The sequence below is a fragment of the Rhinoderma darwinii genome, chromosome 10 (assembly GCF_050947455.1).
Source record: "Rhinoderma darwinii isolate aRhiDar2 chromosome 10, aRhiDar2.hap1, whole genome shotgun sequence".
NCBI classification, from domain to species: Eukaryota; Metazoa; Chordata; class Amphibia; order Anura; family Rhinodermatidae; genus Rhinoderma; species Rhinoderma darwinii.
This window is the reverse complement of record NC_134696.1, coordinates 104,532,269-104,555,448: the sequence shown is the minus strand read 5'-3', so window position 1 is coordinate 104,555,448 and position 23,180 is coordinate 104,532,269. Positions and strand designations below refer to the sequence as shown.

At 49.9% G+C, this 23,180-nt stretch overlaps 2 protein-coding genes across 2 annotated transcripts in view; one reads left to right on the top strand and one right to left on the bottom strand.

Annotated features, from left to right (window-relative positions):
- The window catches only part of CAPZB (capping actin protein of muscle Z-line subunit beta), a 35,600-nt gene extending 31,386 nt beyond the window's left edge, over nucleotides 1-4,214 (bottom strand). The window contains exon 1 of the mRNA XM_075840518.1: nucleotides 4,127-4,214. The gene's annotated coding sequence lies outside the window, so the exon portion shown is untranslated. The remainder of the gene's footprint in view (nucleotides 1-4,126) is intronic.
- A 7,886-nt stretch (nucleotides 4,215-12,100) lies between these two features.
- The window catches only part of MICOS10 (mitochondrial contact site and cristae organizing system subunit 10), a 48,640-nt gene continuing 37,560 nt past the window's right edge, over nucleotides 12,101-23,180 (top strand). The window contains exon 1 of the mRNA XM_075839088.1: nucleotides 12,101-12,281. Within this exon, the coding sequence (XP_075695203.1) occupies nucleotides 12,218-12,281 (64 nt within the window). The 5' untranslated portion in view covers nucleotides 12,101-12,217. The remainder of the gene's footprint in view (nucleotides 12,282-23,180) is intronic.

The following is a 23,180-nucleotide window of genomic DNA, read 5'->3' as shown; positions in this document are numbered from 1 at the left end:
CCTGCCCCTTGTAGAGTGTCATACAGCCCCCACCTGCCCCTTGTAGAGTGTCATACAGCCCCCACCTGCCCCTTGTAGTGTCATACAGCCCCCACCTGCCCCTTGTAGAGTGTCATACAGCCCCCACCTGCCCCTTGTAGAGTGCCATACAGCCCCCACCAGCCCCTTGTAGAGTGTCATACAGCCCCCACCTGCCCCTTGTAGAGTGTCATACAGCCCCCACCTGCCCCTTGTAGTGTCATACAGCCCCCACCTGCCCCTTGTAGAGTGTCATAAAGCCCCCACCTGCCCCTTGTAGAGTGCCATACAGCCCCCACCTGCCCCTTGTAGAGTGTCATACAGCCCCCACCTGCCCCTTGTAGAATGTCATACAGCACCCACCTGCCCCTTGTAGAGTGTCATACAGCCCCCACCTGCCCCTTGTAGAGTGTCATACAGCCCCCACCTGCCCCTTGTAGAATGTCATACAGCCCCCACCTGCCCCTTGTAGAGTGTCATACAGCCCCCACCTGCCCCTTGTAGAGTGTCATACAGCCCCCACCTGCCCCTTGTAGAGTGTCATACAGCCCCCACCTGCCCCTTGTAGAGTGCCATACAGCCCCCACCTGCCCCTTGTAGAGTGTCATACAGCCCCCACCTGCCCCTTGTAGAGTGTCATACAGCCCCCACCTGCCCCTTGTAGAGTGTCATACAGCCGCCACCTGCCCCTTGTAGTGTCATACAGCCCCCACCTGCCCCTTGTAGAGTGTCATACAGCCCCCACCTCCCCTTGTAGTGTCATACAGCCCCCACCTGACCCTTGTAGAGTGTCATACAGCCGCCACCTGCCCCTTGTAGTGTCATACAGCCCCCACCTGCCCCTTGTAGTGTCATACAGCCCCCACCTGCCCCTTGTAGTGTCATACAGCCCCCACCTGCCCCTTGTAGAGTGTCATACAGCCGCCACCTGCCCCTTGTAGAGTGTCATACAGCCCTCACCTGCCCCTTGTAGAGTGTCATACAGCCGCCACCTGCCCCTTGTAGAGTGTCATACAGCCGCCACCTGCCCCTTGTAGAGTGTCATACAGCCCCCACCTGCCCATTGTAGAGTGTCATACAGCCGCCACCTGCCCCTTGTAGTGTCATACAGCCCCCACCTGCCCCTTGTAGTGTCATACAGCCGCCACCTGCCCCTTGTAGAGTGTCATACAGCCGCCACCTGCCCCTTGTAGAGTGTCATACAGCCCCCACCTCCCCTTGTAGTGTCAAACAGCCCCCACCTCCCCTTGTAGTGTCATACAGCCCCCACCTGCCCCTTGTAGTGTCATACAGCCCCCACCTCCCCTTGTAGAGTGTCATACAGCCGCCACCTGCCCCTTGTAGTGTCATACAGCCCCCACCTGCCCCTTGTAGTGTCAAACAGCCCCCACCTCCCCTTGTAGTGTCATACAGCCCCCACCTGCCCCTTGTAGTGTCATACAGCCCCCACCTCCCCTTGTAGTGTCATACAGCCCCCACCTGCCCCTTGTAGTGTCATGCAGCCCCCACCTGCCCCTTGTAGTGTCATACAGCCCCCACCTCCCCTTGTAGTGTCATACAGCCCCCACCTCCCCTTGTAGTGTCATACAGCCCCCACCTGCCCCTTGTAGTGTCATACAGCCGCCACCTGCCCCTTGTAGTGTCATACAGCCCCCACCTGCCCCTTGTAGTGTCATACAGCCCCCACCTCCCCTTGTAGTGTCATACAGCCCCACCTGCCCCTTGTAGTGTCATACAACCCCCACCTCCCCTTGTAGTGTCATACAGCCCCCACCTGCCCCTTGTAGAGTGTCATACAGCCCCCACCTGCCCCTTGTAGTGTCATACAGCCCCCACCTCCCCTTGTAGTGTCATACAGCCCCCACCTCCCCTTGTAGTGTCATACAGCCCCCACCTGCCCCTTGTAGAGTGTCATACAGCCCCCACCTCCCCTTGTAGTGTCATACAGCCCCACCTGCCCCTTGTAGTGTCATACAACCCCCACCTCCCCTTGTAGTGTCATACAGCCCCCACCTGCCCCTTGTAGTGTCATACAGCCCCCACCTCCCCTTGTAGTGTCATACAGCCCCCAACTCCCCTTGTAGTGTCATACAGCCCCCACCTGCCCCTTGTAGAGTGTCATACAGCCCCCACCTGCCCCTTGTAGTGTCATACAGCCCCCACCTCCCCTTGTAGTGTCATACAGCCCCCACCTCCCCTTGTAGTGTCATACAGCCCCCACCTCCCCTTGTAGTGTCATACAGCCCCCACCTCCCCTTGTAGTGTCATACAGCCCCCACCTGCCCCTTGTAGTGTCATACAACCCCCACCTCCCCTTGTAGTGTCATACAGCCCCCACCTGCCCCTTGTAGTGTCATACAGCCCCCACCTCCCCTTGTAGTGTCATACAGCCCCCACCTCCCCTTGTAGTGTCATACAACCCCCACCTCCCCTTGTAGTGTCATACAGCCCCCACCTCCCCTTGTAGTGTCATACAGCCCCCACCTGCCCCTTGTAGTGTCATACAACCCCCACCTCCCCTTGTAGTGTCATACAGCCCCCACCTGCCCCTTGTAGTGTCATACAGCCCCCACCTCCCCTTGTAGTGTCATACAGCCCCCACCTCCCCTTGTAGTGTCATACAGCCCCCACCTGCCCCTTGTAGTGTCATACAACCCCCACCTCCCCTTGTAGTGTCATCCAGCCCCCACCTGCCCCTTGTAGTGTCATACAGCCCCCACCTCCCCTTGTAGTGTCATACAGCCCCCACCTCCCCTTGTAGTGTCATACAGCCCCCACCTCCCCTTGTAGTGTCATACAGCCCCCACCTCCCCTTGTAGTGTCATACAGCCCCCACCTCCCCTTGTAGTGTCATACAGCCCCCACCTCCCCTTGTAGTGTCATACAGCCCCCACCTCCCCTTGTAGTGTCATACAGCCCCCACCTCCCCTTGTAGTGTCATACAGCCCCCACCTCCCCTTGTAGTGTCATACAGCCCCCACCTCCCCTTGTAGTGTCATACAGCCCCCACCTCCCCTTGTAGTGTCATACAGCCCCCACCTCCCCTTGTAGTGTCATACAGCCCCCACCTCCCCTTGTAGTGTCATACAGCCCCCACCTCCCCTTGTAGTGTCATACAGCCCCAGTAGCAGCAAAGTGGATGAGATAAAACAAATCTCCTCCACACAGAAACTCCACATAAATTGACCTGCGTTTTTTTAATCTGCGGCCGGTCACTTTATGCTGCAGAATCGCTGCTCTTGTATCGTAAGATTTCCCCATTAAATTCAATGGGAGGTAAAACCCGCAACAAAGTCACGTGTTACGGCAGAAATGCTGCGATTCCGCCGCAAAAATCTCAAATGAGAAAAAAAAGCGAATATTCCCAGCCGTAGTCATGGCGACGCGTATTCTGTTCTGAGCGTAGCCCGGCCTCCGGGGAAGACGATTCATCCCATGTGACTGCTGAGCCAATCAAAAGCTGCAGCGGTCACATGGACTGCAGCGTCATCCCCGGAGACCGGGCTACGCTCAGAAGAGAGGGACGCGTCGCCATGACTACGGCCGGGAGTTTTAGTTTTTTTTTTTTTTTTTTCATTCTTTTTTTTATTTCCGCAGCGGACATGCCACCAAAATTTGGTGCCGTTTTTTAGGTGGAACTCCCTGCGGTTTCCAGGACGTGTACTCTGTGTCGTTTTACGTATCCGCCCCTGTGACATCATTTCCAGTCCCCCCTTTTTTTGACGGGTCCGTAAATACGGGTTAAAAACCTGTGACAAAGGACCCGTATTTACTGGAGGGAAAACATACGTGGTGTGCATGGGGCCTAAAGAATCCTCTCTCCCCCATATGATTCATAATAAGCCCCTACACCACAAAATAAACCATACAGAAGTCCCCTCCCCACAAAATAGATTTATAAGAACCCCCCTCCACTCCTATGCATTTAGAGTAATGTCCCCTCCCCCACAAAATCGATCTATAAAGAATCCCCCCCCCCCCACAAAGCACTTATAAACAAGTCTCCCCTCCCCCACAAAATCGATCTATGCATCCACATCATTTGTAGCCCCCTCTTTCCTCACAGAACATAAATGAACAAAGTCTAACGTGAAGCTGCGGCTCTTACCGGACTCCGGAGCTCCGTGGAGGAGTCTTCTCTGTGGAGGCAGCAGCAAAGGAGGGAGGAGCTGCAGAAGGCGCTCCCTCTGTGTGGCTGTGCAGTACAGACTGTGCTGATTGGTGGAGAGACAGAGTCCCCCTGCTGCTCCACCAATCAGCGCTCACTTCACACGGCAGTGGAGAGGGAGGAACTATTCTCCTCTCTGGTACGTGAATCCCTCCCCCGCCCCTTTGCTACTTGTTAGCGGGGAGACAGGGAGGGGGTTGTAAAAAAAAATAGTTTTATATAAAAATGTTATTACTCATTGCTGAGTCGCGGTACAAGCAGGGGAGGGGGCCAGTGCAGCGCCCCCTTCCATCTGCTGGAGTGATGTGCAATTGCACAGGTCGCACGCCCCTAAGGCCCTGATCGCAGCCTGGAATCCACTGACAATATTTGGCGTTATAAGGGTCAGTTCACACAGAGTTTTTTTTACACGTTTTTTTTGGGAGGCCTGCAAAAAACTGTGTGAACCTACCGGCTGCGACTTTGGAGGGAGGCTGATTATCTTGGTTTTGAGCAAGGATAATGGTGGCATTCTACAAACCTTTTGTCACTATGACTAAGGGCCTGTTCACATCAGCGTTCGCTCTCCGTTCCGGGGTTCCGTCGGAGGTGTCCGTCGGGTGAACCCCCGCAACGGAAAGTGAAACTGAAACCACAGCTACCGTTGATCTCAATGGTGACGGAAACATCGCTAATGGTTTCCGTTCGTCACCATTCCGGCAGGTTTCCGGTTTTCCGACGGAATCAATAGCTCAGTCGACTCCGCTATTGATTTCGTCGTTAAAACGGAAACCTGCCGGAATGGTGACGAACGGAAAACATTAGCGATGTTTCCGTCACCATTGATCTCAACGGTAGCTGTGGTTTCAGTTTCACTTTCCGTTGCGAGGTTCACCCGACGGAACCCTCAGACGGAACCCCGAAACGGAAAGCCAACGCTGATGTGAACAGCCCTTAATATAGGATGCGGCCTACAAATCTGGCGTAACAGTTGTATGTGATTTATGGGAGGTTTGTGCCAATCACTTGTTTTTATTCTACCGTTACCTGCAACCATTATTGTTCTGTAAATAAAGCAATATATTTCTGAAGTATGACACGGTCAGTACGAGGGTCCACAGCTGACGTACAGTTTTTTATTACTTGACGGCATATTTTAAGATTCATCCATTTACATAACGTGTCACATGATGCCACCACTTTGGCCGCAATCACGTTCTTGATTACTGAATGAACATAGAAAAGTACGGTATATACAATGTACTCGCTGGTTTTCAGACCCTCAAGGGAGACACCCCAAAGTAAAAACATAATACCGACTGTAATACCTGATCAGTACCTTTCATACCTGGATTCAGCGGGACAGTCCCGGATACCAGGCGGTGTCCCGGGCGGCCGGGGGTATGTTCTGCTGTCAACTATATCTGCGTCTCAGGACGCAGATACAGTCAAACCCAATTCTGAAGCAGGGAACCATCAGCTCCCTGCTTCAGAATTAGTTCAGAGCGGAGGAGTGGAGCGCTGTGCTTGGGGAAGCCCTTGACGTCACTCTCCATATATGGTCAGTGGCTACTGATTGAGCGGAATCCCCGTTGCCGATGATCTGGACGAGGATTCCGCTCCTAGAGGAAACCCCTGAGGTCACTTTCCATATATGGACATTGACGTCAGGGGCTCCTCCTAGAACGGGATCCCTGGCCAGAGGCGGCAACGGGAACTCCACTCAAGGAGTAGCCACTGACATCACTGTCCACAGGGCCGGCATTAGGGGTGTGCGACCTGTGCTTTCACACAGGGCACAACACTCCAGCAGGTGGAAGGGGGTGCTGCGCTGGCTCCCTTCCCCTGCTTCAGAAGCGCCCGGACCCGGCGACTCAGCAGTCGCCTTTCCACCCGGGCGCTTCTTCACTCAGTGCCGTCGCTACCGCTGTAGCAGCCATAGCGGCTGCTAGCGGCGACATCGGGGCATGAGGGCGCCTGCGCCGGACTCCCCCACCATGGGCGGCGGCGCCGCTAGCAACCGCTGCGGCTGCTACAGCGGTAGCGACGACACTATAGCAGAGCAGGGAGGTATCTCCCTGCTCTGCTTTCTACTAGCGCCACGGAATCCCCGTGTGGCTGGAGCGCTCCGCTTGATGTATTTGTCCATATATGGACTCCTGAAGCGGAATCCCCGTGCACAGCGTTGCAGACGCTGTGACTGGGCATTCCACACCAGGAGAAGCCAATGACGTCACTGTCCATAAATGGACACAGGCGACAGGAGTTCGCTGTGCACGGGAATTCCGCTCCAGGAGTTTCCCCTGATGTCACTGTCCATATATGGACAGAGACATCAAACGGAGCACTCCAGGAACGGAATCCCCGGCCACACGGGGATTCCGCTCCTTCAGGGAGCTACAGTGGCACTATCTACAGGAAAGGGGGGGGTGCTATCAACAAGGGGGCTGTGGGCTGTGTGGCACTACCTACAAGGGGGCTGTGTGGCGCTACCTACCAGGGGGCTGTGTGGCGCTCCCTACCAGGGGGCTGTGTGGCGCTCCCTACCAGGGGGCTGTGTGGCGCTCCCTACCAGGGGGCTGTGTGGCGCTGCCTACCAGGGGGCTGTGTGGCGCTGCCTACCAGGAGGCTGGGTGGCGCTGCCTGCAAGGGGGCTGTGGGTTGTGTGGCACTCCCAACAAGGTGGCTGTGGGCTGTGTGGCACTCCCTACCAGGGGGCTGTGTGGCGCTGCCTACCAGGGGCCTGTGTGGCGCACCCTACCAGGGGGCTGTGTGGCGCTCCCTACCAGGGGGCTGAGTGGCGCTGCCTACCAGGGGGCTGTGTGGCGCTCCCTACCAGGGGGCTGTGTGGCGCACCCTACCAGGGGGATGTGTGGCGCTCTCTACAGAGCGCTGTGTGGCGCTTTCTACAGGAGGCTGTGTGGCGCTACCTACAAGGGGGCTGTGTGGCACTACCTACAAGGGGCTATGTGGCGCTACCTACAGGGGGAATCTTTGAGTGGTGGGCTGATGTTCATTTTACTGTGAGTGGGCGGCTGATGGTCATTTTACTGTGAGTTGGGGGCTGATTTTTTAGCCGCTTTCTGTCTTTCTCGAAACTATTTCTGGTAGGGGGTCCCTGAGGAAAGGTTATTTTTCCATTACTGCCTCGGATCCGAAAAGGTTGGGAAACTCTGTACTAGGCTACAGGATCACGCCGGCCTACGCAAGAATTCCGTCGTGAAGCAGGTCAGTTCGTCATGGGACCAGGGCCTAGGTGAGTACAATTTTTGTTTTTGTTTGGGGGCACGATCTACAAGGAGGAGGTGGGGGATTATGGCACGATCTACAAGGAGGAGGTGGAGGATTATGACACTGTCTACAGGGAGGCTGTATGACACTCTACATGGGGGAGGTGGGAGATTATGGCACTGTCTACAAGGAGGAGGTGGAGGATTATGGCATGATCTACAAGGAGGAGGTGGGGGATTATGGCACTGTCTACAGGGAGGCTGTATGACACTCTACAAGGAGGAGGTGGGGGATTATGGCACTGTCTACAAGGAGGAGGTGGGGGATTATGGCACGATCTACAAGGAGGAGGTGGGGGATTATGGCACTGTCTAAAGGGAGGCTGTATGACACTCTACAAGGAGGAGGTGGAGGATTATGGCACTGTCTACAAGGAGGAGGTGGAGGATTATGGCACTGTCTACAAGGAGGAGGTGAAGGATTATGGCACTGTCTACAAGGAGGAGGTGGGGGATTATGGCACGGTCTACAGGGAGGCTGTATGAAACTCTACAAGGAGGAGGTGGGGGATTATACCACGATTTACAAGGAGGAGGTGGAGGATTATGGCATGATCTACAAGGAGGAGGTGGGGGATTATGGAACTGTCTACAAGGAGGAGGTGGGGGATTATGGCACGATCTACAAGGAGGAGGTGGGGGATTATGGCACTGTCTACAAGGAGGAGGTGGGGGATTATGGCACTGTCTACAAGGAGGAGGTGGGGGATTATGGCACCATCTACAAGGAGGAGGTGGAGGATTATGGCATGATCTACAAGGAGGAGTTGGGGGATTATGGAACTGTCTACAAGGAGGAGGTGGGGGATTATGGCACGATCTACATGGAGGAGGTGGGGGATTATGGCACTGTCTACAAGGAGGAGGTGGGGGATTATGGCACTGTCTACAAGGAGGAGGTGGGGGATTATGGCACGATCTACAAGGAGGAGGTGGAGGATTATGGCACTGTCTACAAGGAGGAGGTGGGGGATTATGGCACGGTCTATACCGTGTGGGGGCCATTAAGCGGACGTTATACTGGGTAGGGGCTAATCAGGAGAAAACAGCTCCTGCATTTCAGACGTAATTGCTCGTACTCACGTTTTGCGAGGCGTCAATTACGGGCGTAATTTTGAGCTGTTCTTCATTGAATTCAATGAAAAACGGCTCAAATTACGTCCCAAGAAGTGTCCTGCACTTCTTTGAGGCTGGGTTCCCACGACCTATTTTCAGACGTAAACGAGGCGTTTTATGCCTCGATTTACGTCTGAAAATACGGCTCCAATACGTCGGCAAACATCTGCCCATTCATTTGAATGGGTTTGCCGACGTACTGTGCAGACGACCTGTCATTTTACGCGTCGCTGTCAAAAGACGACGCGTAAAATGACTGCCTCGTCAAAAGAAGTGCAGGACTCTTCTTGGGACGTAATTTGAGCCGTTTTTCATTGAATTCAATGAAGAACAGCTCAAAATTACGCCCGTAATTGACGCCTCGCAAAACGCGAGTACGAGCAATTACGTCTGAATTTTCTCCTGAAAACAGCTCCGTAATTTCAGACGTAATGGTCGTTATGGTGTGCACATACCCTGACGAGGCAGTCATTTTACGCGTCGTCTTTTGACAGCGACGCGTAAATGACAGGTCGTCTGCACAGTACGTCGGCAAACCCATTCAAATGAATGGGCAGATGTTTGCCGACGTATTGGAGCCGTATTTTCAGACGTAAATCGAGGCATAAAACGCCTCGTTTACGTCTGAAAATAGGTCGTGTGACCCCAGCCTTAGAGGACAAAATACTGTGTCCTTGAAGGGGTCGTAATATATTATATTATTTAATATTATTATTATACTGTATGGGGGCACTAAAGGGGCATTATAATGTTTTTTATGGGGCATTTTTTTTTAATGATGGCGTGGGGCGCCGAAAGATAATAAACTCTATCCTAAGGCCGGCCCATGCAATTTAATTAGTGTCCTCTACCACTCGTTCTGACATTGGGCAGGGTGCACGCTGCGCGGTACAGTTGGAGGTAAATATATGACGCCTGGGGGTCTCGTTCACGGGTCCAGTGGTAAAATTGTAATAAAGTGGTGCGAGGAATTTTGGCGGTATAGACCGAATAAGCTCAGAACAATACTGGCAAAATCTGTATACTCAGTATGTTATTCGTGGCTGGCTCTCGTATATGCTCTGTATGTTATTCGTGGCTGGCTCTCGTATATGCTCTGTATGTTATTCGTGGCTGGCTCTCGTGTATACTCTGTATGTTATTCGTGGCTGGCTCTCGTGTATACTCTGTATGTTATTCGTGGCTGGCTCTCGTGTATACTCTGTATGTTATTCGAGGCTGGCTCTCGTGTATACTCTGTATGTTATTCGCGGCTGGCTCTCGTGTATACTCAGTATGTTATTCGTGGCTGGCTCTCGTGTATACTCTGTATGTTATTCGTGGCTGGCTCTCGTGTATACTCTGTATGTTATTCGTGGCTGGCTCTCGTGTATACTCAGTATGTTATTCGAGGCTGGCTCTCGTGTATACTCTGTATGTTATTCGTGGCTGGCTCTCGTGTATACTCTGTATGTTATTCGTGGCTGGCTCTCGTGTATACTCAGTATGTTATTCGAGGCTGGCTCTCGTGTATACTCTGTATGTTATTCGAGGCTGGCTCTCGTGTATACTCTGTATGTTATTCGTGGCTGGCTCTCGTGTATACTCTGTATGTTATTCGTGGCTGGCTCTCGTGTATACTCTGTATGTTATTCGTGGCTGGCTCTCGTGTATACTCTGTATGTTATTCGTGGCTGGCTCTCGTGTATACTCTGTATGTTATTCGAGGCTGGCTCTCGTGTATACTCTGTATGTTATTCGAGGCTGGCTCTCGTGTATACTCTGTATGTTATTCGTGGCTGGCTCTCGTGTATACTCTGTATGTTATTCGTGGCTGGCTCTCGTGTATACTCAGTATGTTATTCGAGGCTGGCTCTCGTGTATACTCTGTATGTTATTCGTGGCTGGCTCTCGTGTATACTCTGTATGTTATTCGTGGCTGGCTCTCGTGTATACTCTGTATGTTATTCGTGGCTGGCTCTCGTGTATACTCAGTATGTTATTCGAGGCTGGCTCTCGTGTATACTCTGTATGTTATTCGTGGCTGGCTCTCGTGTATACTCTGTATGTTATTCGAGGCTGGCTCTCGTGTATACTCTGTATGTTATTCGTGGCTGGCTCTCGTGTATACTCTGTATGTTATTCGAGGCTGGCTCTCGTGTATACTCTGTATGTTATTCGTGGCTGGCTCTCGTGTATACTCTGTATGTTATTCGTGGCTGGCTCTCGTGTATACTCAGTATGTTATTCGTGGCTGGCTCTCGTGTATACTCAGTATGTTATTCGAGGCTGGCTCTCGTGTATACTCTGTATGTTATTCGTGGCTGGCTCTCGTGTATACTCTGTATGTTATTCGTGGCTGGCTCTCGTGTATACTCTGTATGTTATTCGTGGCTGGCTCTCGTGTATACTCTGTATGTTATTCGTGGCTGGCTCTCGTGTATACTCAGTATGTTATTCGAGGCTGGCTCTCGTGTATACTCTGTATGTTATTCGTGGCTGGCTCTCGTGTATACTCTGTATGTTATTCGTGGCTGGCTCTCGTGTATACTCAGTATGTTATTCGAGGCTGGCTCTCGTGTATACTCTGTATGTTATTCGTGGCTGGCTCTCGTGTATACTCTGTATGTTATTCGAGGCTGGCTCTCGTGTATACTCTGTATGTTATTCGTGGCTGGCTCTCGTGTATACTCTGTATGTTATTCGTGGCTGGCTCTCGTGTATACTCAGTATGTTATTCGAGGCTGGCTCTCGTGTATACTCTGTATGTTATTCGTGGCTGGCTCTCGTGTATACTCTGTATGTTATTCGTGGCTGGCTCTCGTGTATACTCAGTATGTTATTCGAGGCTGGCTCTCGTGTATACTCTGTATGTTATTCGTGGCTGGCTCTCGTGTATACTCTGTATGTTATTCGAGGCTGGCTCTCGTGTATACTCTGTATGTTATTCGTGGCTGGCTCTCGTGTATACTCAGTATGTTATTCGAGGCTGGCTCTCGTGTATACTCTGTATGTTATTCGTGGCTGGCTCTCGTGTATACTCTGTATGTTATTCGAGGCTGGCTCTCGTGTATACTCTGTATGTTATTCGTGGCTGGCTCTCGTGTATACTCTGTATGTTATTCGAGGCTGGCTCTCGTGTATACTCTGTATGTTATTCGTGGCTGGCTCTCGTGTATACTCTGTATGTTATTCGTGGCTGGCTCTCGTGTATACTCTGTATGTTATTCGTGGCTGGCTCTCGTGTATACTCTGTATGTTATTCGTGGCTGGCTCTCGTGTATACTCTGGCGTATGGAAAATCTGTCCTGCGCAATTTTCACAACGGGCATGTCCATGGAGATTCTGTGCAGAGAAGATTTGTACTTCTTTTTATTTTCTGTATGAGGGCAAATAATTACACTGAATTCTCTATTACACCATTTTGTGTATGACAGACACAAGTACAATGACAGTGACAGGATGTGACACTTTGTTACTCGCAATAAAGTTATTGAAACTTCCAAGGTCAGGACCACGTGGTGAGTCTGGCTGCTGGTAACCTTGACTACCGGAGGAAGCGCCAGTCTCGGCCTATTCTCGCGATATTTTACTTCATTTACTAGACCGGCCGACACGAATTCTCGCGATATTTGTGACTCCCACCTACCCTCTCCACTAGGTCAAGATGTCGGAGGCTGAGCTCGGAAGGAAATGGGACCGGTGTCTGGCAGATGCGGCCGTCAAATTCGGTAACGTTCATCAGGAGAGTGGCGGGACGCTGTGGAAACGGCTGCCATAAACACAGAACACATGAGGCGGGACAGGCATGGCTGACACCTGTGTGTCCCTGTCACCCCCGTGTACTCCGTGCCCAGCCTGTCATCCGCGTACAGGAGACAGTCATTCACATAGAACATGTCACAAAGTATATTTCCACCTCTGGCCACCATTGTATCGAATGGGCTCCACCCAGGAAGTTGTCTGCATACATTACATTCACCATTCTGCTGGTTGACAGTGGAAACCGTCAGCAAGCTCGTGGACAGACACCTCCCTAACAACTTAGGCGAGCTCCTGTAATGTCTGGTGTAAAGAGGAGTACAGGCAGGGGCGTAACTAGGAAAGACTGGGCCCCCCCTCCCCTGGGTGTCACACAACCCCCCCCCCTTGTAGATAGCGCCGTACAGCCCCCCCTGTAGGTAACGCCATACATCCCTCTGTAGATAGCGCCGTACAGCCCCCCCCTCCCCTGGGTGTCACACAACCCCCCCCTGTTGATAACGCCACACAGCCTCCCTGTAGATAGCGCCATACATCCCCCTGTAGATAGCGCCACACAGCCTCCCTGTTGATAACGCCATACAGCCCCCCCTGTAGATAGCGCCATACATCCCCCTGTAGATAGCGCCATACATCCCCCTGTAGATAACGCCACACAACCTCCCTGTTGATAACGCCATACAGCCCCCCCTGTAGATAGCGCCATACATCCCCCTGTAGATAGCGCCATACATCCCCCTGTAGATAGCGCCATACATCCCCCTGTAGATAGCGCCATACAGCCCCCCCCTGTTGATAACGCCATACAGCCCCCCCTGTAGATAGCGCCATACATCCCCCTGTAGATAGCGCCATACATCCCCCTTTAGATAACGCCATACAGCCCCCCTGTAGATAGCGCCATACATCCCCCTGTAGATAGCGCCATACATCCCCCTGTAGATAGCGCCGTACATCCCCCTGTAGATAGCGCCATACATCCCCCTGTAGATAGCGCCATACATCCCCCTGTAGATAGCGCCATACAGCCTCCCTGTTGATAACGCCATACAGCCCCCCTGTAGATAGCGCCATACATCCCCCTGTAGATAGCGCCATACATCCCCCTGTAGATAGCGCCGTACATCCCCCTGTAGATAGCGCCGTACAGCCCCCCCCTGTAGATAACGCCGTACAGCCCCCCCCTGTAGATAACACCATACAGCCCCCCCTGTAGATAACGCCGTACAGCCCCCCCCTGTAGATAACGCCGTACAGCCCCCCCCTGTAGATAACGCCGTACAGCCCCCCTCTGTAGATAACGCCGTACAGCCCCCCTGTAGATAACGCCGTACAGCCCCCCCTGTAGATAGCGCCGTACAGCCCCCTCTGTAGATAACGCCGTACAGCCCCCTCTGTAGATAACGCCGTACAGCCCCCTCTGTAGATAACGCCGTACAGCCCCCTCTGTAGATAACGCCGTACAGCCCCCTCTGTAGATAACGCCGTACAGCCCCCTCTGTAGATAACGCCGTACAGCCCCCTCTGTAGATAACGCCGTACAGCCCCCTCTGTAGATAACGCCGTACAGCCCCCTCTGTAGGTAACGCCGTACAGCCCCCTCTGTAGGTAACGCCGTACAGCCCCCTCTGTAGGTAACGCCGTACAGCCCCCTCTGTAGGTAACGCCGTACAGCCCCCCCTGTAGGTAACGCCGTACAGCCCCCCCTGTAGGTAACGCCGTACAGCCCCCCCTGTAGGTAACGCCGTACAGCCCCCCCTGTAGGTAACGCCGTACAGCCCCCCCTGTAGGTAACGCCGTACAGCCCCCCCTGTAGGTAACGCCGTACAGCCCCCCCTGTAGGTAACGCCGTACAGCCCCCCCTGTAGGTAACGCCGTACAGCCCCCCCTGTAGGTAACGCCGTACAGCCCCCCTGTAGGTAACGCCGTACAGCCCCCCCTGTAGGTAACGCCGTACAGCCCCCCCTGTAGGTAACGCCGTACAGCCCCCCCTGTAGGTAACGCCGTACAGCCCCCCCTGTAGGTAACGCCGTACAGCCCCCCCCTGTAGATAACGCCGTACAGCCCCCCCCCTGTAGATAACGCCGTACAGCCCCCCCCTGTAGATAACGCCGTACAGCCCCCCCCTGTAGATAACGCCGTACAGCCCCCCTCTGTAGATAACGCCGTACAGCCCCCCTGTAGATAACGCCGTACAGCCCCCCTGTAGATAGCGCCGTACAGCCCCCTCTGTAGATAACGCCGTACAGCCCCCCCTGTAGATAACGCCGTACAGCCCCCTCTGTAGATAACGCCGTACAGCCCCCTCTGTAGATAACGCCGTACAGCCCCCTCTGTAGATAACGCCGTACAGCCCCCTCTGTAGGTAACGCCGTACAGCCCCCTCTGTAGGTAACGCCGTACAGCCCCCTCTGTAGGTAACGCCGTACAGCCCCCTCTGTAGGTAACGCCGTACAGCCCCCTCTGTAGGTAACGCCGTACAGCCCCCTCTGTAGGTAACGCCGTACAGCCCCCCCTGTAGGTAACGCCGTACAGCCCCCCCTGTAGGTAACGCCGTACAGCCCCCCCTGTAGGTAACGCCGTACAGCCCCCCCTGTAGGTAACGCCGTACAGCCCCCCCTGTAGGTAACGCCGTACAGCCCCCCCTGTAGGTAACGCCGTACAGCCCCCCCTGTAGGTAACGCCATATAGCCCCCCCCCCCCCCAAAAAAAAAATCCTACCTACAGTTTGTCCTACAAAAGACATGTATCCCCTCTCCACAGGACAGGGGATACATGTGTGATCGCTGGCAGCGATAGGGAGAACGGGGGACTGAAAGTCCCCCAATGTTCTCCATGACAAACCTCTGACTTCCGGCGTCTGCGCATCTCAATAAAAATGAAAGGAGCGCTGGTCACGCATGAGCAGAAGCACGACCGGCGCTCCATTCATTTCTCCGGAGCGGCCGACACAGACCCCGGAAGTCCGAGGTTAGTCATGGAGAACTTCGGGGGGACTTTCAGTCCCCCGTTCTCCTTATCGCTGCCAGCGATCACACATGTATCCCCTGTCCTGTGGAGATCCTGTAGTGTCTTTTGTAGGAACAACCCCTTTAATGGCAGAGCGGGGAGATACCTCCCTGCTCTGCCGTAGTGTTAAGTGGCGTCCCGCTGTAGCAGCCATAGCGGCTGCTAGCGGAGCCTCCGACCATAGTGGGGACCGTGCCAGTGGGCGACACGGGCCCCCTCATGCCGCGGCCCCTGTAGCAGCCGCTACGGCTGCTATAGCGGTAGTTACGCCACTGAGTACAGGATAAGTAATGTAATGTATGTACACAGTGACCCCACCAGCAGAATAGTGAGTGCAGCTCTGGCGTATAATACAGGATATAACTCCGGATCAGTACAGGATAAGTAATGTAATGTATGTACACAGTGACTCCACCAGCAGAATAGTGAGTGCAGCTCTGGCGTATAATACAGGATATAACTCCGGATCAGTACAGGATAAGTAATGTAATGTATGTACACAGTGACTCCACCAGCAGAATAGTGAGTGCAGCTCTGGAGTATAATACAGGATGTAACTCAGGATCAGTACAGGATAATGTAATGTAATGTATGTATACAGTGACACCACCAGCAGAATAGTGAGTGCAGCTCTGGAGTATAATACAGGATGTAACTCAGGATCAGTACAGGATAAGTAATGTAATGTATGTACACAGTGACTCTACCAGCAGAATAGTGAGTGCAGCTCTGGAGTATAATACAGGATATAACTCAGGATCAGTACAGGATAAGTAATGTAATGCATGTACACAGTGACTCCACCAGCAGAATAGTGAGTGCAGCTCTGGAGTATAATACAGGATGTAACTCAGGATCAGTACAGGATAAGTAATGTAATGTATGTACACAGTGACTCCACCAGCAGAATAGTGAGTGCAGCTCTGGCGTATAATACAGGATATAACTCCGGATCAGTACAGGATAAGTAATGTAATGTATGTACACAGTGACTCCACCAGCAGAATAGTGAGTGCAGCTCTGGAGTATAATACAGGATGTAACTCAGGATCAGTGCAGGATAAGTAATGTAATGTATGTACACAGTGACTCCACCAGCAGAATAGTGAGTGCAGCTCTGGAGTATAATACAGGCTATAACTCAGGATCAGTACAGGATAATGTAATGTAATGTATGTATACAGTGACTCCACCAGCAGAATAGTGAGTGCAGCTCTGGAGTATAATACAGGATGTTACTCAGGATCAGTACAGGATAAGTAATGTAATGTATGTACAGTGACTCCACCAGCAGAATAGTGAGTGCAGCTCTGGAGTATAATACAGGATGTAACTAAGGATCAGTACAAGATAAGTAATGTATGTACACAGTGAATCCACCAGCAGAATAGTGAGTGCAGCTCTGGAGTATAATACAGGATATAACGCTAGATCAGTACAAGATAAGTAATGTAATGTATGTACACAGTGACTCCACCAGCAGAATAGTGAGTGCAGCTCTGGAGTATAATACAGGATATAACTCAGGATCAGTACAGGATAAGTAATGTAATGTATGTACACAGTGACTCCAACAGCAGAATAGTGAGTGCAGCTCTGGAGTATAATACAGGATGTTACTCAGGATCAGTACAGGATAAGTAATGTAATGTATGTACACAGTGACTCCACCAGCAGAATAGTGAGTGCAGCTCTGGAGTATAATACAGGATGTAACTCAGGATCAGTACAGGATAAGTAATGTCATGTATGTACACAGTGACTCCACCAGCAGAATAGTGAGTGCAGCTCTGGAGTATAATACAGGATGTAACTCAGGATCAGTACAGGATAAGTAATGTAATGTATGTACACCGTGACTCCACCAGCAGAATAGTGAGTGCAGCTCTGGAGTATAATACAGGCTGTAACTCATGATCAGTACAGGATAAGTGATGTAATGTATGTACACAGTGACTCCACCAGCAGAATAGTGAGTGCAGCTCTGGAGTATAATACAGGATGTAACTCAGGATCAGTACAGGATAAGTAATGTAATGTATGTACACAGTGACTCCACCAGCAGAATAGTGAGTGCGGCTCTGGAGTATAATACAGGATGTAACTCAGGATCAGTACAGGATAAGTAATGTCATGTATGTACACAGTGACTCCACCAGCAGAATAGTGATTGTAGCTCTGGAGTATAATACAGAATATAACTCAGGGTCAGTACAGGATAAGTAATGTAATGTATGTACACAGTGACTCCACCAGCAAAATAGTGAGTGCAGCTCTGGAGTATAATACAGGATGTAACTCTGGATCAGTACAGGATAAGTAATGTATGTACACAGTGATTCCACCAGCAGAATAGTGAGTGCAGCTCTGGAGTATAATACAGGATGTAACTCAGGATCAGTACAGGATAAGTAATGTAATGTATGTACACAGTGACTCCACCAGCAGAATAGTGAGTGCAGCTCTGGAGTATAATACAGGATCTAACTCAGGATCAGTACAGGATAAGTAATGTAATGTATGTACACAGTGACACCACCAGCAGAATAGTTAGTGCAGCTCTGGAGTATAATACAGGATGTAACTCAGGATCAGTACAGGATAAGTAATGTATGTACACAGTGACTCCACCAGCAGAATAGTGAGTGCAGCTCTGGAGTATAATACAGGATGTAACTCAGGATCAGTACAGGATAAGTAATGTAATGTATGTACACAGTGACTCCACCAGCAGAATAGTGATTGTAGCTCTGGAGTATAATACAGGATGTAACTCAGGATCAGTACAGGATAAGTAATGTAATGTATGTACACAGTGACCCCACCAGCAGAATAGTGAGTGCAGCTCTGGAGTATAATACAGGATGTAACTCAGGATCAGTACAGGATAAGTAATGTAATGTATGTACACAGTGACTCCACCAGCAGAATAGTGAGTGCAGCTCTGGAGTATAATACAGGATGTAACTCAGGATCAGTACAGGATAAGTAATGTTATGTATGTACACAGTGACTCCACCAGCAAAATAGTGAGTGAAGCTCTGGAGTATAATACAGGATGTAACTCAGGATCAGTACAGGATAAGTAATGTATGTACACAGTGACTCCACCAGCAGAATAGTGAGTGCAGCTCTGGAGTATAATACAAGATGTAACTCAGGATCAGTACAGGATAAGTAATGTAATGTATGTACACAGTGACTCCACCAGCAGAATAGTGATTGTAGCTTTGGAGTATAATACAGGATATAACTCAGGATCAGTACAGGATAAGTAATGTAATGTATGTACACAGTGACTCCACCAGCAGAATAGTGAGTGCAGCTCTGGAGTATAATACAAGATGTAACTCAGGATCAGTACAGGATAAGTAATGTAATGTAAGTACACAGTGACTCCACCAGCAGAATAGTGATTGTAGCTTTGGAGTATAATACAGGATGTAACTCAGGATCAGTACAGGATAAGTAATGTATGTACACAGTGACTCCACCAGCAGAATAGTGATTGTAGCTTTGGAGTATAATACAGGATGTAACTCAGGATCAGTACAGGATAAGTAATGTAATGTATGTACACAGTGACCCCACCAGCAGAATAGTGAGTGCAGCTCTGGAGTATAATACAGGATGTAACTCAGGATCAGTAATGTAATGTATGTACACAGTGACTCCACCAGCAGAATAGTGATTGTAGCTTTGGAGTATAATACAGGATGTAACTCGGGATCAGTACAGGATAAGTAATGTAATGTATGTACACAGTGACCCCACCAGCAGAATAGTGAGTGCAGCTCTGGAGTATAATACAGGATATAACTCAGGATCAGTACAGGATAAGTAATGTAATGTATGTACACAGTGACTCCACCAGCAGAATAGTGAGCGCAGCTCTGGAGTATAATACAGGATATAACTCAGGATCAGTACAGGATAAGTAATGTAATGTATGTACACAGTGATCACCAGCAGAATAGTGAGTGCAGCTCTGGAGTATAATACAGGATATAACTCAGGATCAGTACAGGATAAGTAATGTAATGTATATATACAGTGACTCCACCAGCAGAATAGTGAGTGCAGCTCTGGAGTATAATACAGGATGTAGCTCGGACTACGTAGTTTGACAGTTATGACAATATTGAGCTGGCTCCATTCTGGATATAGTCATGTAGGTCCATCAAGTTTACTCTTTTTGATCAGTAATACATTATTGGATATTACCCCGGTTTTCCAGGCACATATAACTTAGAAGCAGCTGAATAATATTTTTACAGCTTTTGATTTCTTATCGGGTCACAGGTTTCTCTGGTTAATAGGAAGCTCAGGTTTGGAATTTAACCAAATAGCGAGTTGGATTTTGAACAATTTCCAATGTAGCATCAGAATCCCTCCCCGGACTCGCACTAATGATCTGGTCATGACCCTTGCAGGGAAGGACGTCCCCAACACTGCTGTACAGGAAGTGTATGACATCACCACAGCCTCTGTGATTGGTCCTTTCAGTGTTGCCCCTCCCCTGCGGAGTCATTCATCTGTGCCAGCTCTTTGAAAGGGCAGCAGAGAATAGGATGCGGTGAAGTATTCTCATCATGCTTGGCACTCGGGACATAATTTGAAGCTTTTGCCAGGAGTGACGTGCAACCAACAGGGGGCACATTTTTCTTTCCTTTTTAGATGAGATATTGGGCCCTGTCATGTTGGCCGACTCTGCGCTACAGGTTTCACTAAGGGGGGCACAGATTGGAGATATCATATGCTCATTAGATTATATGGCACAATGTTTTCCTGCCCCCTGATCAGCTGTTAGGTGGACACAACAGCGCCCTGTATAATGTTGATGGATTTTTATTCGTGACACTTCCCGTTAATTTAAAGGAATACGTCACAATTTTACAACAATTTACATCACGCAGTTACAATCTATATATAACACTGACACTTGAGAGGTCCTTGGTTTTTCTTATCCTGTCTTTATTTAGGATTATAGTGTTTTCTTCTCTATTCACCCCCGAAGCTAAGTTCCGTTTTCTGCTTGATTCATTTTACCAGAGAGCAGTGCATGTTGGGAGCTTAGATCACTGTTAAAGCTACAATTCAGTATAGGTCACAGCGGGGTGGAGCTTAGTTTCCCAGGGCGACCAGCAGAAATTAAAGTGTAACTAAGCTTTTGATTGGCAGGGTTTCGATCACTGAGACCCCCAATGATTGGTAAAACAAAGCAGCAGAATCGCTCAGGTCAGCAATGTACGGTTTGGTTTCTGATCGACTTTTCTCATAAATCCGAGCGAGCGGTGTACGGACTCTGACTTTTTTTTATTTTCTATTAAGCTCTTACGCCACTCCAAGGAAAGTCGATTAGAAATGAAACCGCTAAGCGCTCACCCGAGCACTAATACCGCTGCGTTTTAGCGATTGGTGGGGGTCTCAGTGCTCAGACCCCCACCGATCCAAACTTCGGACATTTCACTATGACATGTCAAAAGTTGAAACGCTCTGGATGTGACTGGAGTAGAAAACAAGTCTAATTAAATATTTACAAAATTATTCAACTTTTTGTGTAGATTTGGAGTGTAAGGTTTGGTTAAAAGTGGAATTGTGTATGAAAGGGTTAATCCCATCACATAAAAACGATGGAAACGGAAGCTTAGGTTTCCGTCGAGGGGTTAACCCGACGGAAACCTCCGACCGAACTCCTCAACGGAAGGGCAACGCTGCGGTTTTGAAAAAAATCCTGCGCTCTGCACTTTTATATCCTTCAAAAAAACGGATGACGAACGTATCGGATGCAATTCAAAATCCCATTGATTTCGTTTTTATCATTTTTATTTAATATAAAAACGGATCGGAGTAACGGATTAGACGAGGCAAGTGTGAACGTAGCCTGACTCTTCCAGGGTACCCCCTGTATGTTCTGTGCGGCGTTCTGGAGCTGCTGTCGGCCGCGTGACGTTAGTCAGATGGGTATTTTCCGTCGCTGTCATGTGATGCTGAACATACCAGAATCTGCTACATAAAAGCTGCGGCTAGGGATGTGCAGCCGACCAGACCCTCCATCTGTTTCCTGCCGGTATCTCTGGATTCTCTTCTATCAAGTTGGTAAAAAAATAAAATCTTTTCAAGGCTTATTTTAAGTTACATCTGTTTTTTTGGAAAGCTGGGTGACCACAAAGCTACAGGTTTTAATGGGGTTGTTACCCAACTTTCCCAGACTTCTGAATGGCAAATCTGTCCATTAATGCATTCATTCCTTACTGCTGCAGTGCAGGAGTCTGGAAAAGTTGGTTGTGATGGAGTTTCCAGAACTAGAAAAATGGTCGTCTTTTTCCCTAGAAACAGCGCCTCTCTGGTCCATGGATTTTCCGAGTTCTGGACAGTCCCTTTAAGTTAGAGATGAATTTATTGGGAAAGCTGGGTGACAACCTACATGGTTGCCATTTACTACTCTCAGCCCAGTGAGTGCTGTCACCCGGCTTTCTTAGACTCCTGAAGGGTAAATTTTCCATGTGGGCAGTAAAGGTATCACTGGATTACTTAACAGATTTGCCTTTCAGGACACTAAAAAAGCCGGACGACAGAGGGAATACCTAATGATATTAATTGGCCTTGTACTCTCCCTTTAAATATTATCTCCTCAAATAGGAAACAGAGGGAACGTATGTTATAGGTGAGGCGGTGCGCGTTGCGAAACCCCAGGGACAGAACGCCCCTTTGCGTGCCGGCAGTAATTGTTGCAGCACATTGCTCAGCGCTGTTGTCTGATCCGGGTACATTCTTCGTGAGATCAGTCGTTATCTTTCCCATATTACGGGAATTGAGGACCTGCACAGGACTATGTAATCATTCCCAGTCCCGTGCCTAGGAGAGAAGATGGCATGATTTACCTGTATCTACACGTGACTCGGGAGCTGCCCATTGGCCACTCATGTTTTGTTGGCCGATCCCATTGATGTCAATGGATCCTATTGTGGTTTTTTGGGTTGTTTTTTTCATGCCATTCCGCAGTGGAGACAATTCGCTGCATGGGCACGTGGCCTTATATTCCACACAATCCTAATACGGTAGACCAGGGGGACTCCACTATTTAGCTGGGTCTGCTATCATTAACCCTTTAGTGACCAGCCTATTTTAGGCCTTGATGACCAAGCAGATTTTTATGTTTTTCCATCATCGCAATAAAAGAGCCATAACTTATTTTCTTTTTTTTTTTTTTTTTTTATACACGACATAGCTTTATAAGGTCTTGTTTTTTGCAGGACAAGTTGTATTTTTGTATAGCACCGTTTTTGGGTACATAAAATGTATTGATTAACTGTTTGGGGGCGAGTAGAAAAACCCCCCAACTATTTTGCAATTCTTTTTTGTCTCCTAAATTCACGCAGTTTACCGTGTGGTAAAAATAACATTAATAGCTTTATTCAGCGGATCGTTATGATTGCGACGATACAAATTTTATATATTTTTTTTTTTTTTTGTTTTACTACTTCTACACAGTAAAAATACTTATTTTTTAAAAATTATTTGTTTTTGTGTCTCCATAATTGAAGAGCCATATGATTTTTAGTTTTCCGCCCATGCAGCTGTATAAGGCTATGTTCACACGGAGTATTTTGGGGGAGGAATATCTGCCTCAAAATTCCGTTTGGAACTTTGAGGCAGATATTCCTCTCCCTGCACGCTGATTTTCGCGGCAATTATCGCACCGTTTTTCGCCCGCGGCCATTGAGCGCCGCGGGCATAAAACAGCGAGATATACGCTTTCTCCTGCCTCCCATTGAAGTCAATGGGAGGTCGGAGGCGGAAGCGCCCGAAGATAGGGCATGTCGCTTCTTTTTCCCGCGAGGCAGTTTTACTGCTCG